General features: G+C 52.8%; 1 protein-coding gene across 1 annotated transcript in view; it reads right to left on the reverse strand.

Annotated features, from left to right (window-relative positions):
* Positions 1 to 24,518, reverse strand: part of LOC139367363 (RNA-binding protein 25-like) — a gene marked incomplete at its 5' end in the record, with an annotated part of 65,375 nt that extends 40,857 nt beyond the window's left edge. Inside the window, 2 exons of the mRNA XM_071105563.1 lie at positions 24,021 to 24,039; positions 24,471 to 24,518. Coding sequence (XP_070961664.1) covers positions 24,021 to 24,039; positions 24,471 to 24,518 — 67 coding nt within the window. The remainder of the gene's footprint in view (positions 1 to 24,020; positions 24,040 to 24,470) is intronic.
* Between the last annotated feature and the right edge of the window lie 1,402 nt (positions 24,519 to 25,920).

The following is a 25,920-nucleotide window of genomic DNA, read 5'->3' on the forward strand; positions in this document are numbered from 1 at the left end:
TCTCCTCTTGTTCTCCTATCATATCCTCCCCTCCCCTCCCCTCCTCTCCTCTCCTCTTGTTCTCCTATCCTATCCTCCCCTCATCTCCACTTGTTCTCCTATCCTCCCCTCCCCTCCTCTCCTCTTGTTCTCCTATCCTCGCCTCCTCTCCTCTTTTTCTCCTATCCTCCCCTCCCCTCCCCTCCTCTACTCTTGTTCTCCTATGCTACCCTCCCCTCCTCTCCTCTTGTTCTCCTATCCTCCCTTCCCCTCCCCTCCCCTCCTCTACTCTTGTTCTCCTATGCTACCCTCCCCTCCTCTCCTCTTGTTCTCCTATCCTCCCCTCCCCTCCTCTCCTCTCATCTTGTTCTCCTATCCTCCCCTCCCCTCCTCTCCTCGTGTTCTCCTATCCTCCCCTCCCCTCCCCTCCTCTCCTCTTGTTCTCCTATCCTCTCCTCCCCTCCTCTTCTCTTGTTCTCCTATCCTCCCCTCCCCTTATCTCCTCTTGTTCTCCTATCCTCCCCTCATCTCCACTTGTTCTCCTATCCTCCACTCCCCTCCTCTCCTCTTGTTCTCCTATCCTCCCCTCCCCTCCCCTCCTCTCCTCTTGTTCTCCTCCTCCCCTCCCCTCCCCTCCTCTCCTCTTGTTCTCCTATCCTCCCCTCCCCTCCTCTCATCTTGTTCTCCTATCCTCCCCTCCTCTCCTCTTGTTCTCCTATCCTCCCCTCCTCTTTCTCTCCTCTTGTTCTCCTATCCTATCCTCCCCTCCTCTCCTCTTGTTCTCCTATCCTCCCCTCCTCTCCTCTTGTTCTCCTATCCTCCCCTCCACTCCCCTCCTCTCCTCTTGTTCTCCTATCCTCCCCTCCCTTCCTCTCCTCTTGTTCTCCTATCCTATCCTCCCCTCCCCTCCTCTTCTCTTGTTCTCCTATCCTCCCCTCCTCTCCTCTTGTTCTCCTATCCTCCCCTCCTCTCCTCTTGTTCTCCTATCCTCCCCTCCCCTCCTCTTCTCTTGTTCTCCTATCTTCCCCTCCCCTCCTCTCCTCTTGTTCTCCTATCCTCCCCTCCCCTCATCTCCTCTTGTTCTCCTATCCTCCCCTCCTCTCCTCTTGTTCTCCTATCCTCCCCTCCCCTTATCTCCTCTTGTTCTCCTATCCTCCCCTCCTCTCCTCTTGTTCTCCTATCCTCCCCTCCCCTCCTCTTCTCTTGTTCTCCTATCCTCCCCTCCCCTCATCTCATCTTGTTCTCCTATCCTCCCCTCCTCTCCTCTTGTTCTCCTATCCTCCCCTCCTCTTTCTCTCCTCTTGTTCTCCTATCCTATCCTCCCCTCCTCTCCTCTTGTTCTCCTATCCTCCCCTCCCCTCCTCTCCTCTTGTTCTCCTATCCTCCCCTCCCTTCCTCTCCTCTTGTTCTCCTATCCTATCATCCCCTCCCCTCCTCTTCTCTTGTTCTCCTATCCTCCCCTCCTCTCCTCTTGTTCTTCTATCCTCCCCTCCTCTCCTCTTGTTCTCCTATCCTCCCCTCCCCTCCTCTTCTCTTGTTCTCCTATCTTCCCCTCCCCTCCTCTCCTCTTGTTCTCCTATCCTCCCCTCCCCTCATCTCCTCTTGTTCTCCTATCCTCCCCTCCTCTCCTCTTGTTCTCCTATCCTCCCCTCCCCTCATCTCCTCTTGTTCTCCTATCCTCCCCTCCTCTCCTCTTGTTCTCCTATCCTCCCCTCCCCTCCTCTTCTCTTGTTCTCCTATCCTCCCCTCCCCTCATCTCCTCTTGTTCTCCTATCCTCCCCTCCTCTCCTCTTGTTCTCCTATCCTCCCTTCCCCTCCTCTCCTCTTGTTCTCCTATCCTCCCCTCCCTCTCCTCTCCCCTCCTCTCCTTTTGTTCTCCTATCCTCCCCTCCCCTCATCTCCTCTTGTTCTCCTATCCTCCCCTCCTCTCCTCTTGTTCTCCTATCCTCCCCCTCCCCTCCTCTGCTCTTGTTCTCCTATCCTCCCCTCCCGTCATCTCCTCTTGTTCTTCTATCCTCCCCTCCCCTCCTCTCCTCTTGTTCTCCTATCCTCCCCTCCCCTCCCCTCCTCTCCTCTTGTTCTCCTATCCTCCCCTCCCCTCCTCTCATTCTCCTATCCTCCCCTCCCCTCATCTGCTCTTGTTCTCCTATCCTCCCCTCCTCTCCTCTTGTTCTCCTATCCTCCCCTCCCCTCCTCTCCTCTTGTTCTCCTATCCTCCCCTCCCCTCCTCTCCTCTTGTTCTCCTATCCTCCCCTCCCCTCATCTTGTTCTCCTATCCTCCCCTCCCCTCCTCTCCTCTTGTTCTCCTATCCTCCCCTCCCCTCCTCTTGTTCTCCTATCCTCCCCTCTCCTCCTCTCCTCTTGTTCTCCTATCCTCTGCTCCTCTCCCCTCCTCTCCTCTTGTTCTCCTATCCTCCCCTCCTCTCCCCTCCTCTCCTCTTGTTCTCCTATCCTCCCCTCCTCTCCTCTTGTTCTCCTATCCTCCCCTCCCCTCCTCTCCTCTTGTTCTCCTATCCTCCCCTCCCCTCCTCTCCTCTTGTTCTCCTATCCTCCCCTCCCATCATCTCCTCCTCGCTCGTCACCTCCTCTCCTCTCTCCTCTCCACTCCTCACTCATCTCCTCCTTGCCTCTCCTCCTCGCTTGTCACCTCCTCTCCACTTCTCGCTCGTCTCCTCCTTGCCTCTCCTCCTCACTCGTCTCCTCCTCTCCTCTCTCTTCCTCTCCTTTCTCTCTAATATTCTTCTCTCTTCCTCTCCTCCTCTTAACATTGTCTCTTCATCGTAGTGTCATTCCTCCATTATAGATGGCTGTGGGGCCTGGTTAGCATGCATCAGAGGCTGGGGAGCAAGGCCCATCACCGCTGCTCTGTCTCTCTCATTTATTACCCAGTTTGTTTGCACTCTTATCCGTGGCCTTGCCCCGCCAGACCATCCATCAAACACACACACACAAACACAAACACCTGGCTGCTGACTGCCTGTACGCACCATGAAGACACACTCAACGAGAAGATATAACTCTCTGACTCGTACACCCAGACACTCCTCCTTTCCACTCTCACTCATCTCTCTTTCTCATACACCCAGACACTCCCCCTTTACACTCTCACTCACCTTTCTGCCTCATACACCCAGACACCCCTCCTTTTCTCTGTCACTCACCTCTCTGCCTCGTACACCCAGACACTCCCCCTTTCCACTGTCACTCACCTTTCTGCCTCGTACACCCAGACACCCCTCCTTTTCACTGTCACTCACGTCTCTGCCTCGTACACCCAGACACTCCTCTATTTCACTCTCACTCACCTCTGTACCTCACACACTTTCAACCCTCTTATTTATGTCATACCCTTTGGAAAATGTCTCCTGTTAATGTACTGGCTTCGTCCCTCTTGATATTCTCTCATGTTCCATTGCCGCTCCTCCAACACCTCCTGTAGCCTTTTAACCTCCTGAGAGTCAGAGTGTGACAGAGAGTGTCATTATTGATCTAATCTCCATCCGTCAATACGCATCAATATGTTCTATCTAATAGATGAACCAGTTGCTACCTTCACAAACGCCTGTCCATTGACCCTGTGGTCCCATAAGTCTGTGATAGAAGCTGTCTTGAAGAGCAGAGAACGAGATGGAAAAACTGTTTTTAATGATCGTTTATTAACAATGCACAACGCACCAAATTCATGCACAAGTTTGGCTGCTATCTCAAACAAAATCAAATGATCTATCCCCTACCACTTTAATTATTAAATATATTTGAGACACTCAAAAATGAATATCTTAAATATTGTGGAGGTAACATGTGTTACGTGGTTACGCCCGTCGTCGGAATGAGACCAAAGTGCAGAGTGGAACGTGTACATTTTCGTTATTTAAAATGAAGACCAATAAACAACAAAAGATAAACCAACGTAAAGTTCTGCAGGGTTATACAGCTACTGTGTCAAAACAACATCCCACAAACTCAAGGGGAAAACAGGCTGCCTAAGTATGATTCCCAATCAGAGACAACGATAGACAGCTGCCTCTGATTGGGAACCCTACCCGGCCAACAAAGAAATAGAAACCTAGAATGCCCACCCAAATCACACCCTGACCTAACCAACTAGAGAAATAAACAGGCTTTCTAAGGTCAGGGCGTGACATACGTGTGGCCATCTGACACCATCACATGGTTAACCATCCATCTTCCTACCAGCTCTCACAGTCTCACGGCAGAATTAGACGATCATTCATATTTCTTAAACGTCAGAATTTGAAGTTATTCCAAACGTCAAATTTAGAACTGTTTACGGTTAAGTTTAGGCATTAACTCTGAATGGTAAGGGTTAAGTTAGACATTAACTATGAATGGTAAGGTAAGGGTTAGGTTAGACATTAACTCTGAATGGTAAGGTAAGGGTTAAGTTTAGACATTAACTCTGAATGGTAAGGGTTAAGTTTAGACATTAACTCTGAATGGTAAGGTAAGGGTTAAGTTTAGACATTAACTCTGAATGGTAAGGTAAGGGTTAAGGTTTGGGATAGGCTTTAAACGAACATAACTTTTTATTGCTGGATTTGGAATCAGAGGCAGATGCTTACGCTCATCTGCCATCCTGTCCACAATGCCCAAGCTAAACCCAAAACCTACTTGAAGGTAACAGAGCTCACTGTTGCCCCTAGTGGCCAATGTCCAGGTCTTCTTCCGACGTCCCCAGACATGGATGGACGTCGAATACTGACTTGTATCATGGGTGATCTGGCTGCCATATTCACCTCTTTCAGCAACCCAGACAGCACCGTGCCAGACACATGGATTTTTCACGTTGTCTCAAGGTCGCGGCATTGACCAAAAAGCATCACCTTCCTGTAAAATGTTCCTGTACTAAAACCCTCTTGCCTTCTGATATGGAGCATGCAGCAGGAAGCAATACTGTTAATAGTGTTTAAAGATGGTTTAGAGAGACAGCTTAGAAGTACGTCTGGTGGACGAGTGGAGGAAGGGAAATAGCAAGAAAACTTACAATGTAAACAGGTATAGTATGAAGAGATACATTCATCTTTTCTTAATCATTCATTGAGGTTTTATTCATTTTTCCTCAGGTGTAAACTTTGCCCCAGGGCAAACGCTTAGTAAATAAATCCCAAGGGGCTTAGAGGATAGACAGACAGAATAGTATAGAGGGGGAAAAGAGTGGGAGAGATGGGAAAGAGAGGGGAGGAGAGGGGGAAGAGAGAGGAAGAGGGGGGAGGAGGGGGAAGAGAGGGGAGGAGGGGGGAGGAGAGGGGGAAGAGAGTGGAAGAGGGGGGGAAAGGGAAGAGAGGGGAGGAGGGGGGAGGAGAGTGGGAGAGATGGGAAAGAGAGGGGCAAGAGAGGGGAGGAGAGGGGAGGAGAGGGGGAAAGGGGAGGAGAGGGGAGGAGAGGGGGAAAAGAGAGGAGAAGGGGGAGGAGAGGGGGAAGAGAGAGGAGGAGGAGGGAGGAGAGGGGGAAGAGAGGGGAAGAGGGGGGGAAAGGGAAGAGAGGGGAGGAGGGGGAGGAGAGTGGGAGAGATGGGAAAGAGAGGGGCAAGAGAGGGGAGGAGATGGGGGAGAAAGGGGAGGAGGGGGGAGGAGAGGGGGAAAAGAGAGGAGAAGGGGGGAGGAGAGGGGGAAGAGAGAAGAAGGGGGAGGAGAGGGGGAAAATAGTGGGAGAGATGGGAAAGAGAGAGGCAAGAGAGGGGAGGAGAGGGGGAAGAGAAGGGAGGACGGGGGAGGAGAGGGGGAAGAGAGGGGAGGAGGGGGAGGAGAGGGGGAAGAGAGGAGGAAGAGAGGGAAGGAGATGGGAGGAGAGGGGGAAAATAGTGGAGAAGGGGGAGGAGAGGGGGAAGAGAGAGGAGGAGGGGGGAAGAGAGGGGGAAGAGATGGGAAAGAGAGGGGCAAGAGAGGGGAGGAGAGGGGGGAGAAAGGGGAGGAGTGGGGAGGAGAGGGGGAAAAGAGAGGAGAAGGGGGGAGGAGAGGGGGAAGAGAGAGGAGAAGGAGGGAGGAGAGGGGGATAATAGTGGGAGAGATGGGAAAGAAAGAGGCAAGAGAGGGGAGGAGAGGGGGAAGAGAAGGGAGGACGGGGGAGGAGAGGGGGAAGAGAGGGGAGGAGGGGGAGGAGAGGGGGAAGAGAGGAGGAAGAGAGGGGAGGAGATGGGAGGAGAGGGGGAAAATAGTGGGAGAGATGGGAAAGAGAGGGCTAAGAGAGGGGAGGAGAGGGGGAAGAGAAGGGAGGAGGGGGAGGAGAGGGGGAAGAGAGGGGGAAAATAGTGGGAGAGATGGGAAAGAGAGGGGCAAGAGGGGGGAGGAGAGGGGAGGAGAGGGGGAGGAGAGGGCGAAAATAGTGGGAGAGATGGGAAAGAGAGGGGCAAGAGAGGGGAGGAGAGGGGGAAATAGTGGGAGAGATGGGAAAGAGAGGGGCAAGAGAGGGGAGGAGAGGGGCAAGAGAGGGGAGGAGAGGGGAAAGAGAGGGGAGGAGAGGGAAAGAGAGGGGCAAGAGAGGGGAGGAGAGGGGAAGAGAGGGGCAAGAGAGGGGAGGAGAGGAGAGGGGGGAGAGAAGGGAGGATGGGGGAGGAGAGGGGGAAGAGAGGGGAGAAGAGGAGAGGGGGGAGAGAAGGGAGGATGGGGGAGGAGAGGGGGAAGAGAGGGGAGGAGGGGGAGGAGAGGGGGAAGAGAGGGATAAGAGAGGGGAGGAGAGGGGGAGAGAGCGGAAGAGGGGGTAGAGGGGTAATAGAGGAGGAGAGAGGGGTAATAGAGGAGGAGAGAGGGGTAATAGAGGAGGAGAGAGGGGTAATAGAGGAGGAGAGAGAGGTAATAGAGGAGGAGAGAGGGGGAGAGATGGGTAATAGAGGGGGAGAGAGGGGTAATAGAGGGGGAGAGAGGGGTAATAGAGGAGGAGAGAGTGGTAATAGAGGAGGAGAGAGGGGTAATAAAGTAGGAGAGAGGGGTAATAGAGGAGGAGAGAGGAGATATAAAGGAGGAGAGAGGGGTAATAGAGGAGGAGAGAGGGGTAATAAAGTAGGAGAGAGGGGTAATAGAGGAGGAGAGAGGAGATATAGAGGAGGAGAGAGGGTAATAGAGGAGGAGAGATGAGATATAGAGGAGGAGAGAGGGGTAATAGAGGAGGAGAGAGGAGATATAGAGGAGGAGAGAAGGGTAATAGAGGAGGAGAGAGAGGAGGAGAGATGGGTAATAGAGGAGGAGAGAGGGGTAATAGAGGAGGAGAGAGGGGTAATAGAGCGGGAGAGAGGGGTAATAGAGGAGGAGAGAGGGGTAATAGAGGAGGAGAGAGGGGTAATAGAGGATGAGAGAGAGGAGGAGAGAGGGGTAATAGAGGAGGAGAGAGGGGTAATAGAGAGGGAGAGAGGGGTAATAGAGGAGGAGAGAGGGGTAATAGAGGAGGAGAGAGAGGAGGAGAGAGGGGTAATAGAGGAGGAGAGAGAGGAGAGAGGGTAATAGAGGAGGAGAGAGGGGTAATAGAGGATGAGAGAGAGGAGGAGAGAGAGGTAATCGAGGAGGAGAGAGAGGAGGAGAGAGGGGTAATATAGGAGGAGAAAGGGGTAATAAAGGAGGAGAGAGGGGTAATAGAGGAGGAGAGAGGGGTAATAGAGCGGGAGAGAGGGGTAATAGAGGAGGAGAGAGGGGTAATAGAGGAGGAGAGAGGGGTAATAGAGGATGAGAGAGAGGAGGAGAGAGGGGTAATAGAGGAGGAGAGAGGGGTAATAGAGGAGTAGAGAGGGGTAATAGAGCGGGAGAGAGGGGTAATAGAGGAGGAGAGAGGGGAAATAGAGGAGGAGAGAGAGGAGGAGAGAGTGGATGAGAGAGGGGTAATAGAGGAGGAGAGAGGGGTAATAGAGGAGGAGAGAGGGGTAATAGAGCGGGAGAGAGGGGTAATAGAGGAGGAGAGAGGGGTAATAGAGGATGAGAGAGAGGAGGAGAGAGGGGTAATAGAGGAGGAGAGAGGGGAAATAGAGGAGGAGAGCGGGGTAATAGAGGAGGAGAGAGGGGTAATAGAGGAGGAGAGAGGAGTAATAGAGGATGAGAGAGGGGTAATAGAGGAGGAGAGGGGGTAAAGAGAGGAGAAGGGGGGAGGAGAAGGGGAAGAGAGAGGAGAAGGGGGAGGAGAGGGGGAAAATAGTGGGAGAGATGGGAAAGAGAGGGGCAAGAGAGGGGAGGAGAGGGGGAAGAGAAGGGAGGACGGGGGAGGAGAGGGGGAAGAGAGGGAAAGAGAGGGGCAAGAGAGGGGAGGAGAGGGGAAGAGAGGGGCAAGAGAGGGGAGGAGAGGGGGAGAGAGGGGCAAGAGAGGGCAGAAGAGGAGAGGGGGAGAGAAGGGAGGATGGGGGAGGAGAGGGGGAAGAGAGGGGAGAAGAGGAGAGGGGGGAGAGAAGGGAGGATGGGGGAGGAGAGGGGGAAGAGAGGGGAGGTGGGGGAGGAGAGGGGGAAGAGAGGGGTAAGAGAGGGGAGGAGAGGGGGAGAGAGCGGAAGAGGGGGTAGAGGGGTAATAGAGGAGGAGAGAGGGGTAATAGAGGAGGAGAGAGGGGTAATAGAGGAGGAGAGAGGGGTAATAGAGGAGGAGAGAGAGGTAATAGAGGAGGAGAGAGGGGGAGAGATGGGTAATAGAGGGGGAGAGAGGGGTAATAGAGGGGGAGAGAGGGGTAATAGAGGAGGAGAGAGTGGTAATAGAGGAGGAGAGAGGGGTAATAAAGTAGGAGAGAGGGGTAATAGAGGAGGAGAGAGGAGATATAAAGGAGGAGAGAGGGGTAATAGAGGAGGAGAGAGGGGTAATAAAGTAGGAGAGAGGGGTAATAGAGGAGGAGAGAGGAGATATAGAGGAGGAGAGAGGGTAATAGAGGAGGAGAGATGAGATATAGAGGAGGAGAGAGGGGTAATAGAGGAGGAGAGAGGAGATATAGAGGAGGAGAGAAGGGTAATAGAGGTGGAGAGAGAGGAGGAGAGATGGGTAATAGAGGAGGAGAGAGGGGTAATAGAGGAGGAGAGAGGGGTAATAGAGCGGGAGAGAGGGGTAATAGAGGAGGAGAGAGGGGTAATAGAGGAGGAGAGAGGGGTAATAGAGGATGAGAGAGAGGAGGAGAGAGGGGTAATAGAGGAGGAGAGAGGGGTAATAGAGAGGGAGAGAGGGGTAATAGAGGAGGAGAGAGGGGTAATAGAGGAGGAGAGAGAGGAGGAGAGAGGGGTAATAGAGGAGGAGAGAGAGGAGAGAGGGTAATAGAGGAGGAGAGAGGGGTAATAGAGGATGAGAGAGAGGAGGAGAGAGAGGTAATCGAGGAGGAGAGAGAGGAGGAGAGAGGGGTAATATAGGAGGAGAAAGGGGTAATAAAGGAGGAGAGAGGGGTAATAGAGGAGGAGAGAGGGGTAATAGAGCGGGAGAGAGGGGTAATAGAGGAGGAGAGAGGGGTAATAGAGGAGGAGAGAGGGGTAATAGAGGATGAGAGAGAGGAGGAGAGAGGGGTAATAGAGGAGGAGAGAGGGGTAATAGAGGAGGAGAGAGGGGTAATAGAGCGGGAGAGAGGGGTAATAGAGGAGGAGAGAGGGGTAATAGAGGAGGAGAGAGAGGAGGAGAGAGTGGATGAGAGAGGGGTAATAGAGGAGGAGAGAGGGGTAATAGAGGATGAGAGAGAGGAGGAGAGAGGGGTAATAGAGGAGGAGAGAGGGGAAATAGAGGAGGAGGGGGAGGAGAGGGGGAAGAGAGGGGGAAAATAGTGGGAGAGATGGGAAAGAGAGGGGCAAGAGGGGGGAGGAGAGGGGAGGAGAGGGGGAGGAGAGGGCGAAAATAGTGGGAGAGATGGGAAAGAGAGGGGCAAGAGAGGGGAGGAGAGGGGGAGGAGAGGGGGAAATAGTGGGAGAGATGGGAAAGAGAGGGGCAAGAGAGGGGAGGAGAGGGGCAAGAGAGGGGAGGAGAGGGGAAAGAGAGGGGAGGAGAGGGAAAGAGAGGGGCAAGAGAGGGGAGGAGAGGGGAAGAGAGGGGCAAGAGAGGGGAGGAGAGGGGGAGAGAGGGGCAAGAGAGGGCAGAAGAGGAGAGGGGGGAGAGAAGGGAGGATGGGGGAGGAGAGGGGGAAGAGAGGGGAGAAGAGGAGAGGGGGGAGAGAAGGGAGGATGGGGGAGGAGAGGGGGAAGAGAGGGGAGGAGGGGGAGGAGAGGGGGAAGAGAGGGATAAGAGAGGGGAGGAGAGGGGGAGAGAGCGGAAGAGGGGGTAGAGGGGTAATAGAGGAGGAGAGAGGGGTAATAGAGGAGGAGAGAGGGGTAATAGAGGAGGAGAGAGGGGTAATAGAGGAGGAGAGAGAGGTAATAGAGGAGGAGAGAGGGGGAGAGATGGGTAATAGAGGGGGAGAGAGGGGTAATAGAGGGGGAGAGAGGGGTAATAGAGGAGGAGAGAGTGGTAATAGAGGAGGAGAGAGGGGTAATAAAGTAGGAGAGAGGGGTAATAGAGGAGGAGAGAGGAGATATAAAGGAGGAGAGAGGGGTAATAGAGGAGGAGAGAGGGGTAATAAAGTAGGAGAGAGGGGTAATAGAGGAGGAGAGAGGAGATATAGAGGAGGAGAGAGGGTAATAGAGGAGGAGAGATGAGATATAGAGGAGGAGAGAGGGGTAATAGAGGAGGAGAGAGGAGATATAGAGGAGGAGAGAAGGGTAATAGAGGATGAGAGAGAGGAGGAGAGAGGGGTAATAGAGGAGGAGAGAGGGGTAATAGAGGATGAGAGAGAGGAGGAGAGAGGGGTAATAGAGGAGGAGAGAGGGGTAATAGAGAGGGAGAGAGGGGTAATAGAGGAGGAGAGAGGGGTAATAGAGGACGAGAGAGAGGAGGAGAGAGGGGTAATAGAGGAGGAGAGAGAGGAGAGAGGGTAATAGAGGAGGAGAGAGGGGTAATAGAGGATGAGAGAGAGGAGGAGAGAGAGGTAATCGAGGAGGAGAGAGAGGAGGAGAGAGGGGTAATATAGGAGGAGAAAGGGGTAATAAAGGAGGAGAGAGGGGTAATAGAGGAGGAGAGAGGGGTAATAGAGCGGGAGAGAGGGGTAATAGAGGAGGAGAGAGGGGTAATAGAGGAGGAGAGAGGGGTAATAGAGGATGAGAGATAGGAGGAGAGAGGGGTAATAGAGGAGGAGAGAGGGGTAATAGAGGAGTAGAGAGGGGTAATAGAGCGGGAGAGAGGGGTAATAGAGGAGGAGAGAGGGGTAATAGAGGAGGAGAGAGAGGAGGAGAGAGTGGATGAGAGAGGGGTAATAGAGGAGGAGAGAGGGGTAATAGAGGAGGAGAGAGGGGTAATAGAGCGGGAGAGAGGGGTAATAGAGGAGGAGAGAGGGGTAATAGAGGATGAGAGAGAGGAGGAGAGAGGGGTAATAGAGGAGGAGAGAGGGGAAATAGAGGAGGAGAGCGGGGTAATAGAGGAGGAGAGAGGGGTAATAGAGGAGGAGAGAGGAGTAATAGAGGATGAGAGAGGGGTAATAGAGGAGGAGAGGGGGTAAAGAGAGGAGAAGGGGGGAGGAGAAGGGGAAGAGAGAGGAGAAGGGGGAGGAGAGGGGGAAAATAGTGGGAGAGATGGGAAAGAGAGGGGCAAGAGAGGGGAGGAGAGGGGGAAGAGAAGGGAGGACGGGGGAGGAGAGGGGGAAGAGAGGGAAAGAGAGGGGCAAGAGAGGGGAGGAGAGGGGAAGAGAGGGGCAAGAGAGGGGAGGAGAGGGGGAGAGAGGGGCAAGAGAGGGCAGAAGAGGAGAGGGGGGAGAGAAGGGAGGATGGGGGAGGAGAGGGGGAAGAGAGGGGAGAAGAGGAGAGGGGGGAGAGAAGGGAGGATGGGGGAGGAGAGGGGGAAGAGAGGGGAGGAGGGGGAGGAGAGGGGGAAGAGAGGGATAAGAGAGGGGAGGAGAGGGGGAGAGAGCGGAAGAGGGGGTAGAGGGGTAATAGAGGAGGAGAGAGGGGTAATAGAGGAGGAGAGAGGGGTAATAGAGGAGGAGAGAGGGGTAATAGAGGAGGAGAGAGAGGTAATAGAGGAGGAGAGAGGGGGAGAGATGGGTAATAGAGGGGGAGAGAGGGGTAATAGAGGGGGAGAGAGGGGTAATAGAGGAGGAGAGAGTGGTAATAGAGGAGGAGAGAGGGGTAATAAAGTAGGAGAGAGGGGTAATAGAGGAGGAGAGAGGAGATATAAAGGAGGAGAGAGGGGTAATAGAGGAGGAGAGAGGGGTAATAAAGTAGGAGAGAGGGGTAATAGAGGAGGAGAGAGGAGATATAGAGGAGGAGAGAGGGTAATAGAGGAGGAGAGATGAGATATAGAGGAGGAGAGAGGGGTAATAGAGGAGGAGAGAGGAGATATAGAGGAGGAGAGAAGGGTAATAGAGGAGGAGAGAGAGGAGGAGAGATGGGTAATAGAGGAGGAGAGAGGGGTAATAGAGGAGGAGAGAGGGGTAATAGAGCGGGAGAGAGGGGTAATAGAGGAGGAGAGAGGGGTAATAGAGGAGGAGAGAGGGGTAATAGAGGATGAGAGAGAGGAGGAGAGAGGGGTAATAGAGGAGGAGTGAGGGGTAATAGAGAGGGAGAGAGGGGTAATAGAGGAGGAGAGAGGGGTAATAGAGGAGGAGAGAGAGGAGGAGAGAGGGGTAATAGAGGAGGAGAGAGAGGAGAGAGGGTAATAGAGGAGGAGAGAGGGGTAATAGAGGATGAGAGAGAGGAGGAGAGAGAGGTAATCGAGGAGGAGAGAGAGGAGGAGAGAGGGGTAATATAGGAGGAGAAAGGGGTAATAAAGGAGGAGAGAGGGGTAATAGAGGAGGAGAGAGGGGTAATAGAGCGGGAGAGAGGGGTAATAGAGGAGGAGAGAGGGGTAATAGAGGAGGAGAGAGGGGTAATAGAGGATGAGAGAGAGGAGGAGAGAGGGGTAATAGAGGAGGAGAGAGGGGTAATAGAGGAGGAGAGAGGGGTAATAGAGCGGGAGAGAGGGGTAATAGAGGAGGAGAGAGGGGTAATAGAGGAGGAGAGAGAGGAGGAGAGAGTGGATGAGAGAGGGGTAATAGAGGAGGAGAGAGGGGTAATAGAGGAGGAGAGAGGGGTAATAGAGCGGGAGAGAGGGGTAATAGAGGAGGAGAGAGGGGTAATAGAGGATGAGAGAGAGGAGGAGAGAGGGGTAATAGAGGAGGAGAGAGGGGAAATAGAGGAGGAGAGCGGGGTAATAGAGGAGGAGAGAGGGGTAATAGAGGAGGAGAGAGGAGTAATAGAGGATGAGAGAGGGGTAATAGAGGAGGAGAGGGGGTAAAGAGAGGAGAAGGGGGGAGGAGAAGGGGAAGAGAGAGGAGAAGGGGGAGGAGAGGGGGAAAATAGTGGGAGAGATGGGAAAGAGAGGGGCAAGAGAGGGGAGGAGAGGGGGAAGAGAAGGGAGGATGGGGGAGGAGAGAGGGAAGAGAAGGGAGGAGGGGGAGGAGAGGGGAAGAGGGGGGAGGAGAGGGGGAAGAGAAGGGAGGACGGGGAGGGGAGGGGAGGAGAGGGGGAAGAGAAGGGAGGACGGGGGAGGAGAGGGGGAAATAGTGGGAGAGATGGGAAAGAGAGGGGAGGAGGGGGAGGAGAGGGGGAAGAGAGGGTAGGAGGGGGAGAGAGGGGGAAGAGAGGGGAGGAGAGGGGAGGAGAGGGGGGAGAGGGGGAAGAGAGGGGAGGAGATGGGAGGAGAGGGGGAAAATAGTGGGAGAGATGGGAAAGAGAGGGCTAAGAGAGGGGAGGAGAGGGGGAAGAGAAGGGAGGAGGGGGAGGAGAGGGGGAAGAGAGGGGGAAAATAGTGGGAGAGATGGGAAAGAGAGGGGCAAGAGGGGGGAGGAGAGGGGAGGAGAGGGGGAGGAGAGGGGGAAAATAGTGGGAGAGATGGGAAAGAGAGGGGCAAGAGAGGGGAGGAGAGGGGGAGGAGAGGGGGAAATAGTGGGAGAGATGGGAAAGAGAGGGGCAAGAGAGGGGAGGAGAGGGGCAAGAGAGGGGAGGAGAGGGGAAAGAGAGGGGAGGAGAGGGAAAGAGTGGGGCAAGAGAGGGGAGGAGAGGGGAAGAGAGGGGCAAGAGAGGGGAGGAGAGGGGGAGAGAGGGGCAAGAGAGGGCAGAAGAGGAGAGGGGGGAGAGAAGGGAGGATGGGGGAGGAGAGGGGGAAGAGAGGGGAGAAGAGGAGAGGGGGGAGAGAAGAGCGGATGGGGGAGGAGAGGGGGAAGAGAGGGGAGGAGGGGGAGGAGAGGGGGAAGAGAGGGGTAAGAGAGGGGAGGAGAGGGGGAGAGAGCGGAAGAGGGGGTAGAGGGGTAATAGAGGAGGAGAGAGGGGTAATAGAGGAGGAGAGAGGGGTAATAGAGGAGGAGAGAGGGGTAATAGAGGAGGAGAGAGAGGTAATAGAGGAGGAGAGAGGGGGAGAGATGGGTAATAGAGGGGGAGAGAGGGGTAATAGAGGGGGAGAGAGGGGTAATAGAGGAGGAGAGAGTGGTAATAGAGGAGGAGAGAGGGGTAATAAAGTAGGAGAGAGGGGTAATAGAGGAGGAGAGAGGAGATATAAAGGAGGAGAGAGGGGTAATAGAGGAGGAGAGAGGGGTAATAAAGTAGGAGAGAGGGGTAATAGAGGAGGAGAGAGGAGATATAGAGGAGGAGAGAGGGTAATAGAGGAGGAGAGATGAGATATAGAGGAGGAGAGAGGGGTAATAGAGGAGGAGAGAGGAGATATAGAGGAGGAGAGAAGGGTAATAGAGGAGGAGAGAGAGGAGGAGAGATGGGTAATAGAGGAGGAGAGAGGGGTAATAGAGGAGGAGAGAGGGGTAATAGAGCGGGAGAGAGGGGTAATAGAGGAGGAGAGAGGGGTAATAGAGGAGGAGAGAGGGGTAATAGAGGATGAGAGAGAGGAGGAGAGAGGGGTAATAGAGGAGGAGTGAGGGGTAATAGAGAGGGAGAGAGGGGTAATAGAGGAGGAGAGAGGGGTAATAGAGGAGGAGAGAGAGGAGGAGAGAGGGGTAATAGAGGAGGAGAGAGAGGAGAGAGGGTAATAGAGGAGGAGAGAGGGGTAATAGAGGATGAGAGAGAGGAGGAGAGAGAGGTAATCGAGGAGGAGAGAGAGGAGGAGAGAGGGGTAATATAGGAGGAGAAAGGGGTAATAAAGGAGGAGAGAGGGGTAATAGAGGAGGAGAGAGGGGTAATAGAGCGGGAGAGAGGGGTAATAGAGGAGGAGAGAGGGGTAATAGAGGAGGAGAGAGGGGTAATAGAGGATGAGAGAGAGGAGGAGAGAGGGGTAATAGAGGAGGAGAGAGGGGTAATAGAGGAGGAGAGAGGGGTAATAGAGCGGGAGAGAGGGGTAATAGAGGAGGAGAGAGGGGTAATAGAGGAGGAGAGAGAGGAGGAGAGAGTGGATGAGAGAGGGGTAATAGAGGAGGAGAGAGGGGTAATAGAGGAGGAGAGAGGGGTAATAGAGCGGGAGAGAGGGGTAATAGAGGAGGAGAGAGGGGTAATAGAGGATGAGAGAGAGGAGGAGAGAGGGGTAATAGAGGAGGAGAGAGGGGAAATAGAGGAGGAGAGCGGGGTAATAGAGGAGGAGAGAGGGGTAATAGAGGAGGAGAGAGGAGTAATAGAGGATGAGAGAGGGGTAATAGAGGAGGAGAGGGGGTAAAGAGAGGAGAAGGGGGGAGGAGAAGGGGAAGAGAGAGGAGAAGGGGGAGGAGAGGGGGAAAATAGTGGGAGAGATGGGAAAGAGAGGGGCAAGAGAGGGGAGGAGAGGGGGAAGAGAAGGGAGGATGGGGGAGGAGAGAGGGAAGAGAAGGGAGGAGGGGGAGGAGAGGGGAAGAGGGGGGAGGAGAGGGGGAAGAGAAGGGAGGACGGGGAGGGGAGGGGAGGAGAGGGGGAAGAGAAGGGAGGACGGGGGAGGAGAGGGGGAAATAGTGGGAGAGATGGGAAAGAGAGGGGAGGAGGGGGAGGAGAGGGGGAAGAGAGGGTAGGAGGGGGAGAGAGGGGGAAGAGAGGGGAGGAGAGGGGAGGAGAGGGGGGAGAGGGGGAAGAGAGGGGAGGAGATGGGAGGAGAGGGGGAAAATAGTGGGAGAGATGGGAAAGAGAGGGCTAAGAGAGGGGAGGAGAGGGGGAAGAGAAGGGAGGAGGGGGAGGAGAGGGGGAAGAGAGGGGGAAAATAGTGGGAGAGATGGGAAAGAGAGGGGCAAGAGGGGGGAGGAGAGGGGAGGAGAGGGGGAGGAGAGGGGGAAAATAGTGGGAGAGATGGGAAAGAGAGGGGCAAGAGAGGGGAGGAGAGGGGGAGGAGAGGGGGAAATAGTGGGAGAGATGGGAAAGAGAGGGGCAAGAGAGGGGAGGAGAGGGGCAAGAGAGGGGAGGAGAGGGGAAAGAGAGGGGAGGAGAGGGAAAGAGAGGGGCAAGAGAGGGGAGGAGAGGGGAAGAGAGGGGCAAGAGAGGGGAGGAGAGGGGGAGAGAGGGGCAAGAGAGGGCAGAAGAGGAGAGGGGGGAGAGAAGGGAGGATGGGGGAGGAGAGGGGGAAGAGAGGGGAGAAGAGGAGAGGGGGGAGAGAAGAGCGGATGGGGGAGGAGAGGGGGAAGAGAGGGGAGGAGGGGGAGGAGAGGGGGAAGAGAGGGGTAAGAGAGGGGAGGAGAGGGGGAGAGAGCGGAAGAGGGGGTAGAGGGGTAATAGAGGAGGAGAGAGGGGTAATAGAGGAGGAGAGAGGGGTAATAGAGGAGGAGAGAGGGGTAATAGAGGAGGAGAGAGAGGTAATAGAGGAGGAGAGAGGGGGAGAGATGGGTAATAGAGGGGGAGAGAGGGGTAATAGAGGGGGAGAGAGGGGTAATAGAGGAGGAGAGAGTGGTAATAGAGGAGGAGAGAGGGGTAATAAAGTAGGAGAGAGGGGTAATAGAGGAGGAGAGAGGAGATATAAAGGAGGAGAGAGGGGTAATAGAGGAAGAGAGAGGGGTAATAAAGTAGGAGAGAGGGGTAATAGAGGAGGAGAGAGGAGATATAGAGGAGGAGAGAGGGTAATAGAGGAGGAGAGATGAGATATAGAGGAGGAGAGAGGGGTAATAGAGGAGGAGAGAGGAGATATAGAGGAGGAGAGAAGGGTAATAGAGGAGGAGAGAGAGGAGGAGAGAGGGGTAATAGAGGAGGAGAGAGGGGTAATAGAGGAGGAGAGAGGGGTAATAGAGCGGGAGAGAGGGGTAATAGAGGAGGAGAGAGGGGTAATAGAGGAGGAGAGAGGGGTAATAGAGGATGAGAGAGAGGAGGAGAGAGAGGTAATAGAGGAGGAGAGAGGGGTAATAGAGAGGGAGAGAGGGGTAATAGAGGAGGAGAGAGGGGTAATAGAGGAGGAGAGAGGGGAGGAGAGAGGGGTAATAGAGGAGGAGAGAGAGGAGAGAGGGTAATAGAGGAGGAGAGAGGGGTAATAGAGGATGAGAGAGAGGAGGAGAGAGAGGTAATCGAGGAGGAGAGAGAGGAGGAGAGAGGGGTACTATAGGAGGAGAAAGGGGTAATAAAGGAGGAGAGAGGGGTAATAGAGGAGGAGAGAGGGGTAATAGAGCGGGAGAGAGGGGTAATAGAGGAGGAGAGAGGGGTAATAGAGGAGGAGAGAGGGGTAATAGAGGATGAGAGAGAGGAGGAGAGAGGGGTAATAGAGGAGGAGAGAGGGGTAATAGAGGAGGAGAGAGGGGTAATAGAGCGGGAGAGAGGGGTAATAGAGGAGGAGAGAGGGGTAATAGAGGAGGAGAGAGAGGAGGAGAGAGTGGATGAGAGAGGGGTAATAGAGGAGGAGAGAGGGGTAATAGAGGAGGAGAGAGGGGTAATAGAGCGGGAGAGAGGGGTAATAGAGGAGGAGAGAGGGGTAATAGAGGATGAGAGAGAGGAGGAGAGAGGGGTAATAGAGGAGGAGAGAGGGGAAATAGAGGAGGAGAGCGGGGTAATAGAGGAGGAGAGAGGGGTAATAGAGGAGGAGAGAGGAGTAATAGAGGATGAGAGAGGGGTAATAGAGGAGGAGAGGGGGTAAAGAGAGGAGAAGGGGGGAGGAGAAGGGGAAGAGAGAGGAGAAGGGGGAGGAGAGGGGGAAAATAGTGGGAGAGATGGGAAAGAGAGGGGCAAGAGAGGGGAGGAGAGGGGGAAGAGAAGGGAGGATGGGGGAGGAGAGGGGGAAGAGAAGGGAGGAGGGGGAGGAGAGGGGAAGAGGGGGGAGGAGAGGGGGAAGAGAAGGGAGGACGGGGAGGGGAGGGGAGGAGAGGGGGAAGAGAAGGGAGGACGGGGGAGGAGAGGGGGAAATAGTGGGAGAGATGGGAAAGAGAGGGGAGGAGGGGGAGGAGAGGGGGAAGAGAGGGTAGGAGGGGGAGAGAGGGGGAAGAGAGGGGAGGAGAGGGGAGGAGAGGGGGAGGAGAGGGGGGAAATAGTGGGAGAGATGGGAAAGAGAGGGGCAAGAGAGGGGAGGAGAGGGGGAAGAGAAGGGAGGACGGGGGAGGAGAGGGGGAAGAGAGGGGAGGAGGGGGAGGAGAGGGGGAAGAGAGGGGTAAGAGAGGGGAGGAGAGGGGAGAGAGTGGGGTAATAGAGGAGGAGAGAGAGGTAATAGAGAAGGAGAGAGGGGGAGAGATGGGTAATAGAGGGGGAGAGAGGGGTAATAGAGGAGGAGAGAGGGGCAAGAGAGGAGGAGAGAGGGGTAATAGAGGAGGAGAGAGGAGATATAGAGGAGGAGAGAGGGGTAATAGAGGAGGAGAGAGGGGCAAGAGAGGAGGAGAGAGGGGTAATAGAGGAGGAGAGAGAGGAGGAGAGAGGGCTAATAGAGGAGGAGAGAGGGGTAATAGAGGAGGAGAGAGGGGTAATAGAGGAGGAGAGAGGGGGAATAGAGGATGATAGAGGGGTAATAGAGGAGGAGAGAGAGGAGGAGAGAGGGTTAATAGAGGAGGAGAGAGAGGTAATAGAGGAGGAGAGAGGAGATATAGAGGAGGAGTGAGGGGTAATAGAGGAGGAGAGAGAGGAGGAGAGAGGGGTAATAGAGGAGGAGAGAGGGGTAATAGAGGAGGAGAGAGGGGTAATAGAGGAGGAGAGAGAGGAGGAGAGAGAGGTAATAGAGGATGAGATAGGGGTAATAGAGGAGGAGAGAGGGGTAATAGAGTGTAGGAGGGGGAGAGAGGGGAAGAGAGGGGAGGAGAGGGGGAGGAGAGGGGGAAAATAGTGGGAGAGATGGGAAAGAGAGGGGCAAGAGAGGGGAGGAGAGGGGGAAGAGAAGGGAGGACGGGGGAGGAGAGGGGGAAGAGAGGGGAGGAGGGGGAGGAGAGGGGGAAGAGAGGGGTAAGAGAGGGGAGGAGAGGGGAGAGAGTGGGGTAATAGAGGAGGAGAGAGAGGTAATAGAGAAGGAGAGAGGGGGAGAGATGGGTAATAGAGGGGGAGAGAGGGGTAATAGAGGAGGAGAGAGGGGTAAGAGGAGGAGAGAGGGGTAATAGAGGAGGAGAGAGGGGTAATAGAGGAGGAGAGAGGGGTAATAGAGGAGGAGAGAGGGGTAATAGAGGAGGAGAGAGGGGCAAGAGAGGAGGAGAGAGGGGTAATAGAGCAGGAGAGAGGGGTAATAGAGGAGGAGAGAGGGGTAATAGAGGAGGAGAGAGGGGTAATATAGGAGAAGATAGGGGTAATAGAGGGGTAATAGAGGAGGAGAGAGGGGTAATAGAGGAGGAGAGAGGGGTAATAGAGGAGGAGAGAAGAGATATAGAGGAGGAGAGAGGGGTAAGAGAGGAGGAGAGAGAGGAGGAGAGAGGGGTAATAGACGAGGAGATAGGGGCAAGAGAGGAGGAGAGAGGGGTAATAGAGGAGGAGAGAGGGGTAATAGAGGAGGAGAGAGGGGTAATAGAGGAGGAGAGAGGGGTAATAGAGGATGATAGAGGGGTAATATAGGAGGAGAGAGAGGAGAGAGGGGTAATAGAGGAGGAGAGAGAGGTAATAGAGGAGGAGAGAGGAGATATTGAGGAGGAGTGAGGGGTAATAGAGGAGGAGAGAGAGGAGGAGAGAGGGGTAATAGAGGAGGAGAGAGGGGTAATAGAGGAGGAGAGAGGGGTAATAGAGGAGGAGAGAGGGTTAATAGAGGAGGAGAGAGGGTAATAGAGGAGGATAGAGGGGTAATAGAGGAGGAGAGAGGGGTAATAGAGGAGGAGAGAGGGGTAATAGAGGAGGAGAGAGGGTAATAGAGGAGGAGAGAGGGGTAATAGAGGAGGAGAGAGAGGAGGAGAGAGGGGTAATAGAGGAGGAGAGAGAGGTAATAGAGGAGGAGAGAGGAGATATAGAGGAGGAGAGAGGGGTAATAGAGGAGGAGAGAGAGGAGGAGAGAGGGGTAATAGAGGAGGAGAGAGGGGTAATAGAGGAGGAGAGAGAGGAGGAGAGAGGGTTAATAGAGGAGGAGAGGGGCAAGAGAGGAGGAGAGAGGGGTAATAGAGGAGGAGAGAGGAGATATAGAGGAGGAGAGAGGGGTAATAGAGGAGGAGAGAGAGGAGGAGAGAGGGGTAATAGAGGAGGAGAGAGGGGCAAGAGAGGAGGAGAGAGGGGTAATAGAGGAGGAGAGAGAGGAGGAGAGAGGGGTAATAGAGGAGGAGATAGGGGTAATAGACGAGGAGAGAGGGGTAATAGAGGATGATAGAGGGGTAATAGAGGAGGAGAGAGAGGAGGAGAGAGGGGTAATAGAGGAGGAGAGAGAGGTAATAGAGGAGGAGAGAGGAGATATAGAGGAGGAGTGAGTGGTAATAGAGGAGGAGAGAGAGGAGGAGAGAGGGGTAATAGAGGAGGAGAGAGGGGTAATAGAGGAGGAGAGAGAGGAGGAGAGAGAGGTAATAGAGGATGAGAGAGGGGTAATAGAGGAGGAGAGAGGGGTAATAGAGGTGGAGAGAGAGGAGGAGAGAGAGGTAATAGAGGAGGAGAGAGGGGTGATAGAGGAGGAGAGAGGGGTAATAGAGGAGGAGAGAGGGGTAATAGAGGAGGAGAGAGGAGATATAGAGGAGGAGAGAGGGGTAATAGAGGAGGAGAGAGGAGATATAGAGGAGGAGAGAGGGGTAATAGAGGAGGAGAGAGGGGTAATAGAGGAGGAGAGAGGGGTAATAGAGGAGGAGAGAGGGGTAATAGAGGAGGAGAGAGGAGATATAAAGGAGTAGAGAGGGGTAATAGAGGAGGAGAGAGGGGTAATAGAGGAGGAGAGAGGGGTAATAGAGGAGGAGAGAGGGGTAATAGAGCGGGAGAGGGGGTAATAGAAATGTAAAAATGTAATTATTTTTCCCCCCTTCAATCTGAACACCATACCCTATAACGACAAAGCAAAAACAGGTTTTTAGAAATGTTGACTATTTTATTAAAGATAAAAAACTGAAATATCACATTTACATAAGTATTCAGAACCTTTACTCAGTACTTTCTTTGTAGCACCTTTGGCACTGATTACAAACATGATTCTTCTTTGGTTTGACGCTACAAGCTTGGCCCACCTGTATTTGAGGAGATTCTCCCATTCTTCTCTGCTGATCCTCTCAAGCTCTGTCAGGTTGGATGGGGAGTGTTGCAGCACAGCTATTTTCAGGTCTCTTTAGAGATGTTCGATTGGGTTCAAGTCCTGGCTCTGGCTGGGCCACTCAAGGCCACTCCTGCGTTGTCTTGGCTGTGTGCTTAGGGTCGTTGTCCTGTTAGAAGGTGAACCTTCACCCCAGTCTGAGGTCCTGAGTGCTCTGGAGCAGGTTTTCATCAAGGATCTCCCGACTTTGCTCCGTTCATCTTTCCCTCGATCCTGACTAGTCTCCCAGTCCCTGTCGCTAAACAACATCCCCACAGCATGATGCAGCCACCAACATGCTTCACCGTAGGGATGGTGCCAGGTTTCCTCCAGACGTGACACTTGGCATTCAGGCCAAAGAGTTCAATCTTGGTTTCATCAGACCAGAGAATCTTGTTTCTCATGGTCTGAGAGTCCTTAAGGTGCTTTTACTGAGGAGGGGCTTCTGTCTGGCCACACTACCATAAAGGCCTGATTGGTGGAGTGCTGCATAAATGGTTGTCCTCCTGGAAGGTTCTCCCATCTCAACAGAAGAACTCTAGAGCTCTGTCAGAGTGACCATTGGGTTCTTGGTCACCTCCCTGACCAAGGCCCTCCCCCCATTGCTCAGTTTGGCTGGGTGGCCAGCTCTAGAAAGAGTCTTTGGTGGTTTCAAACTTCCGTTTAAGAGTGATGGAGGCCAATGTGTTCTTGGGGACGTTCAATCCTGCAGACATTTTGTGGTACCCTTAACCAGATCTGTGCCTCGACACAATCCTGTCTCGGAGCTCTACGAACAATAACTTCGACCTCATGGCTTGGTTTTTGCTCTGACATGCACTGTCAACTGTGTGACCTTATATAGACAGGTGTGTGCCTTTCCAAATCATGTCCAATCAGTTAAATTTACCTCAGGTGGACTCCAATCATGTTGTAGAAACATCTCAAGGATGATCAATGGAAACAGAATGCACCTGAGCTCAATTTCGTGTCTCATAGCAAAGGGTCTGAATACTTATGTAAATAAGGTATTTCTGTTTCATATTTTTAATACATTTGCTCAAATTCGTAAAAACCTGTTTTTGCTTTGTCATTATGGGGTATTGTGTGCAGATTGATGAGGGAAAAAAAATATTGAATCCATTTTAGAATAAGGCTGTAACGTTACAAAATGTTGGAAAAGGGAAGGAGTCTGAACATTTCTGAATGCACTGTAAATGCACACATATTATTCACACAAACACTGTACAAACAAAGAGTGTCCACATACACACACACACATCCAGAGCCACACAGCCACTGAGAGGCCAAGGGAGGCTTGAACTTGGACAGACATGGCATGTTTGGGGGCCAGCTGCCAGAGAATGAAGGATCTTCCTCCAGATTCACTTGTTATTGTGCTGTCCGGGTGACAAGTATACCTATAGAGTGAGTATTTATTTCCAGAATGTTTTGTTCCGTTTTCCTGCAATGATGAATGTTTCTTTTATAAATCCATCGCTGGGGCTTTTAAACCATAAACAATATTTCTCCGGCCCCAGATTCCTTGTGCAGCAGTCTTGGGGAACCTTGAGTCTTCCCACCTCTGATTTAATGGCTCGTAATTCCTGAAAGACCATCCTTCTTCCATATCCGCCGCCCCGATGCTCCAGCCTTCCGTTAGGTTACAGCAGCGTTCCGGCAGCCCTTCCCCCCCTGCTCTGCGCTGCCTCCCAGACTCTGCTCCCCTCCAGGCCTCCGGTGAGACGGAGACTGTAGCCAGACGGGGACTACAGTGGATACACCTGAGCCAGAAAGTTCAGCCAGGTCCCCCCCTGTCACTGTCACTGGCACCCCTGCTCTGGGTAGTTACCCATAGACACAGATCTAAGATCAGATTACCTATACCTTTATCTTAACAAGGGCCTAGTGTCCTTGGGGCAATGTCATGCTACTCCAGAAAAGATCCCCCTGTAAGTGTCTGGATTAGAAACCAGGCTGCTTCTGCTTTAGCCAACTCCTCTTCTACTGTATCTATGTGTCTGGTTGAAATGCAGTGGGTTCAATGTTCAGTCATCAATACTAGAGGGACCCGTCTGCAGTCTATTAAAAGGCTCCAAAAGGCTCAGAAAGGATTCATTTCGGCTGTGTGGGTTTCTGACTAGAAAAGTGCTGTAAAGTAGTTTGCAGAGGAGGGAGGGAGGCAGGGAATAACATACATGCTCCAGCTCATTTTAAATAGACAGTAAATACACAACACTGGCCGTCAACAAAGTAAAACAACAAGAGAGAGCAACAAGAAAACAATCACTAGGCCGGTATCTCTAATTGTATCCTTCCCGTGCTTCATGTTTAATCCCTGGTTCCTCGCCTGGCCTTCATTAACTATGGATGAATTAATTATCCTGCATAGTCAACCCAGGCAGATAAAACACATCCTATTCCTCAATACATTCTCTCTCTCTTTCCTCTCTCTATCCTCTCTCCTCTCTCCCTCCTCTCTCTTCCTCTCACTTACCTCCCTCTCTCCTCTTTCCTCTCTCCTCTCTCTCTCCTCTCTCTTACCTCTCTCTTTCCTCTCTCCTCTCTCTCTCTCTTACCTCTCCTCTCTCTTTCCTCTCTCTCTCCTCTCTTACCTCCCTCTCTCCTCTCTCTTTCCTCTCTCCTCTCTCTCTCCTCTCTCCTCTCTCTTACCTCTCTCCTCTCTCTTACCTCTCTCTCTCTCTTACCTCTCTCTCTCTCTTACCTCTCTCCTCTCTTTCCTCTCTCTCTCCTCTCTCTTTCCTCTCTCTCACCTCCCTCTCTCCTCTCTCTTACCTCTCCTCTCTCTTCCCCTCTCTTCTCTCTTTCCACTCTCTCCTTTCTCTCCTCTTTATCTTACCTCCCTTTCTCTTCTCTCTTTCCTCTCTCCTCTCTCCTCTCTCTCTCCTCTCTCTTACCTCTCCTCTCTCTTCCCCTCTCTTCTCTCTCTCCTCTCTCTTACCTCCCTCTCTCCTCTCTCTTTCCTCTCTCCTCTCTCTCTCACCTCCTCTCTCTTCCCCTCTCTTCTCTCTTTCCTCTCTCTCCTTTCTCTCCTCTTTCTCTTGCCTCCCTTTCTCCTCTCTCTTCCCCTCTCCTCTCTCTCCCCTCTCCTCTCTCTTACCTCTCTCTCTCTCCTCTCTCTTACCTCCCTCTCTCCTCTCTCTTTCCTCTCTCCTCTCTCTCTCACCTCCTCTCTCTTCCCCTCTCTTCTCTCTTTCCTCTCTCTCCTTTCTCTCCTCTCTCTCTTACCTCCCTCTCTCCTCTCTCGTCCCCTCTCCTCTCTCTCCCCTCTCCTCTCTCTTACCTCTCTCTCTCTCCTCTCACCTTTCTCTTCTATTATGTCCTGTTTTCCCTTAATTGTATTGTTTGTTCGTCGTGTCGATAGCAGGATTCATTTCACTATAGATCAGGCTTATTGAGCGTCTCGTCAATGTTATTTCATTTCTGTACGGTGCTAATTATAGGAGAACAGGGCAAAGCAAATTACACTGTTACATGCCTCGCTTGCTTTCCAATAAAAGTGGGAGAAAACAACATTAATTCCCTTTTAGTTGCCCTGTTTGGTGAAGTCAATTCAGCCTGTTATATGTGTGTCTATCTATCTATGTCGCCACGCTGGGCGATCTGGGAGAGGAGGGCTAAAAGTGATGGCTAGACCTGGAGTGTCGTCTCTACTTCTAAATTACATGCATTATTCTAACCCTTTCCCCTCTGCCAAATGCCATCTCTCTCTTTTTATCTCTCTCCCCTCTCTCTCTCTCTCTCTCTCTTTATCTCTCTCCCTCTTTCTCTCTTTATCTCTCTCCCTCTCTCTCTCTCTCTCTTTATCTCTCTCCCTCTCTCTCTCTTTTTGTCTGTCCCCCGCTCCATCACCCCACCCCCCCTCACCCCCCTCTTTTCTTGACTCTCTCTTCATTTGGGAGGAGGGGGAGGGTGAAGTTCATAAACAATTAACCGTCCCAGTAAGTGATACACTTGAGCACTAACAGACCTGAAAAGGCATGTGGTATAAATAAATGAATAAATGAATAAATTATGTTCGTTAACTGAAGGAAGGTTAGACATGACTGTGTAGAAACACCCCACTGGAGCTAACGCCAGAGCAGTCCTTTTACAGTGACAGCAGTCATTTTACAGTGAGAGCAGTCCTTTTACAGTGAGAGCAGTCCTTTTACAGTGAGAGCAGTCCTTTTACAGTGAGAGCAGTCCTTTTACAGTGAGAGCAGTCCTTTTACAGTGAGAGCAGTCATTTTACAGTGACAGAATCTAGAACAGGAAACTGTCTATGAGCTATCAATCCATATTAAGTATGATAATGCATTGATATCGCCTAAAGCAAGTACTGGTGATTCTATAATCTTTTGTAAACTTTTTACTGCGTGTTTCTGTGTGTTTTGGGTTGTTTTTAAAGCATTCATAATTACACTTTCCAGTAAGATAGACATTAACATAAAGGAAAGACAAACACAGCTCCAACAG

Source organism: Oncorhynchus clarkii, chromosome 16, assembly GCF_045791955.1.
Source record: "Oncorhynchus clarkii lewisi isolate Uvic-CL-2024 chromosome 16, UVic_Ocla_1.0, whole genome shotgun sequence".
NCBI lineage: Eukaryota > Metazoa > Chordata > Actinopteri > Salmoniformes > Salmonidae > Oncorhynchus > Oncorhynchus clarkii.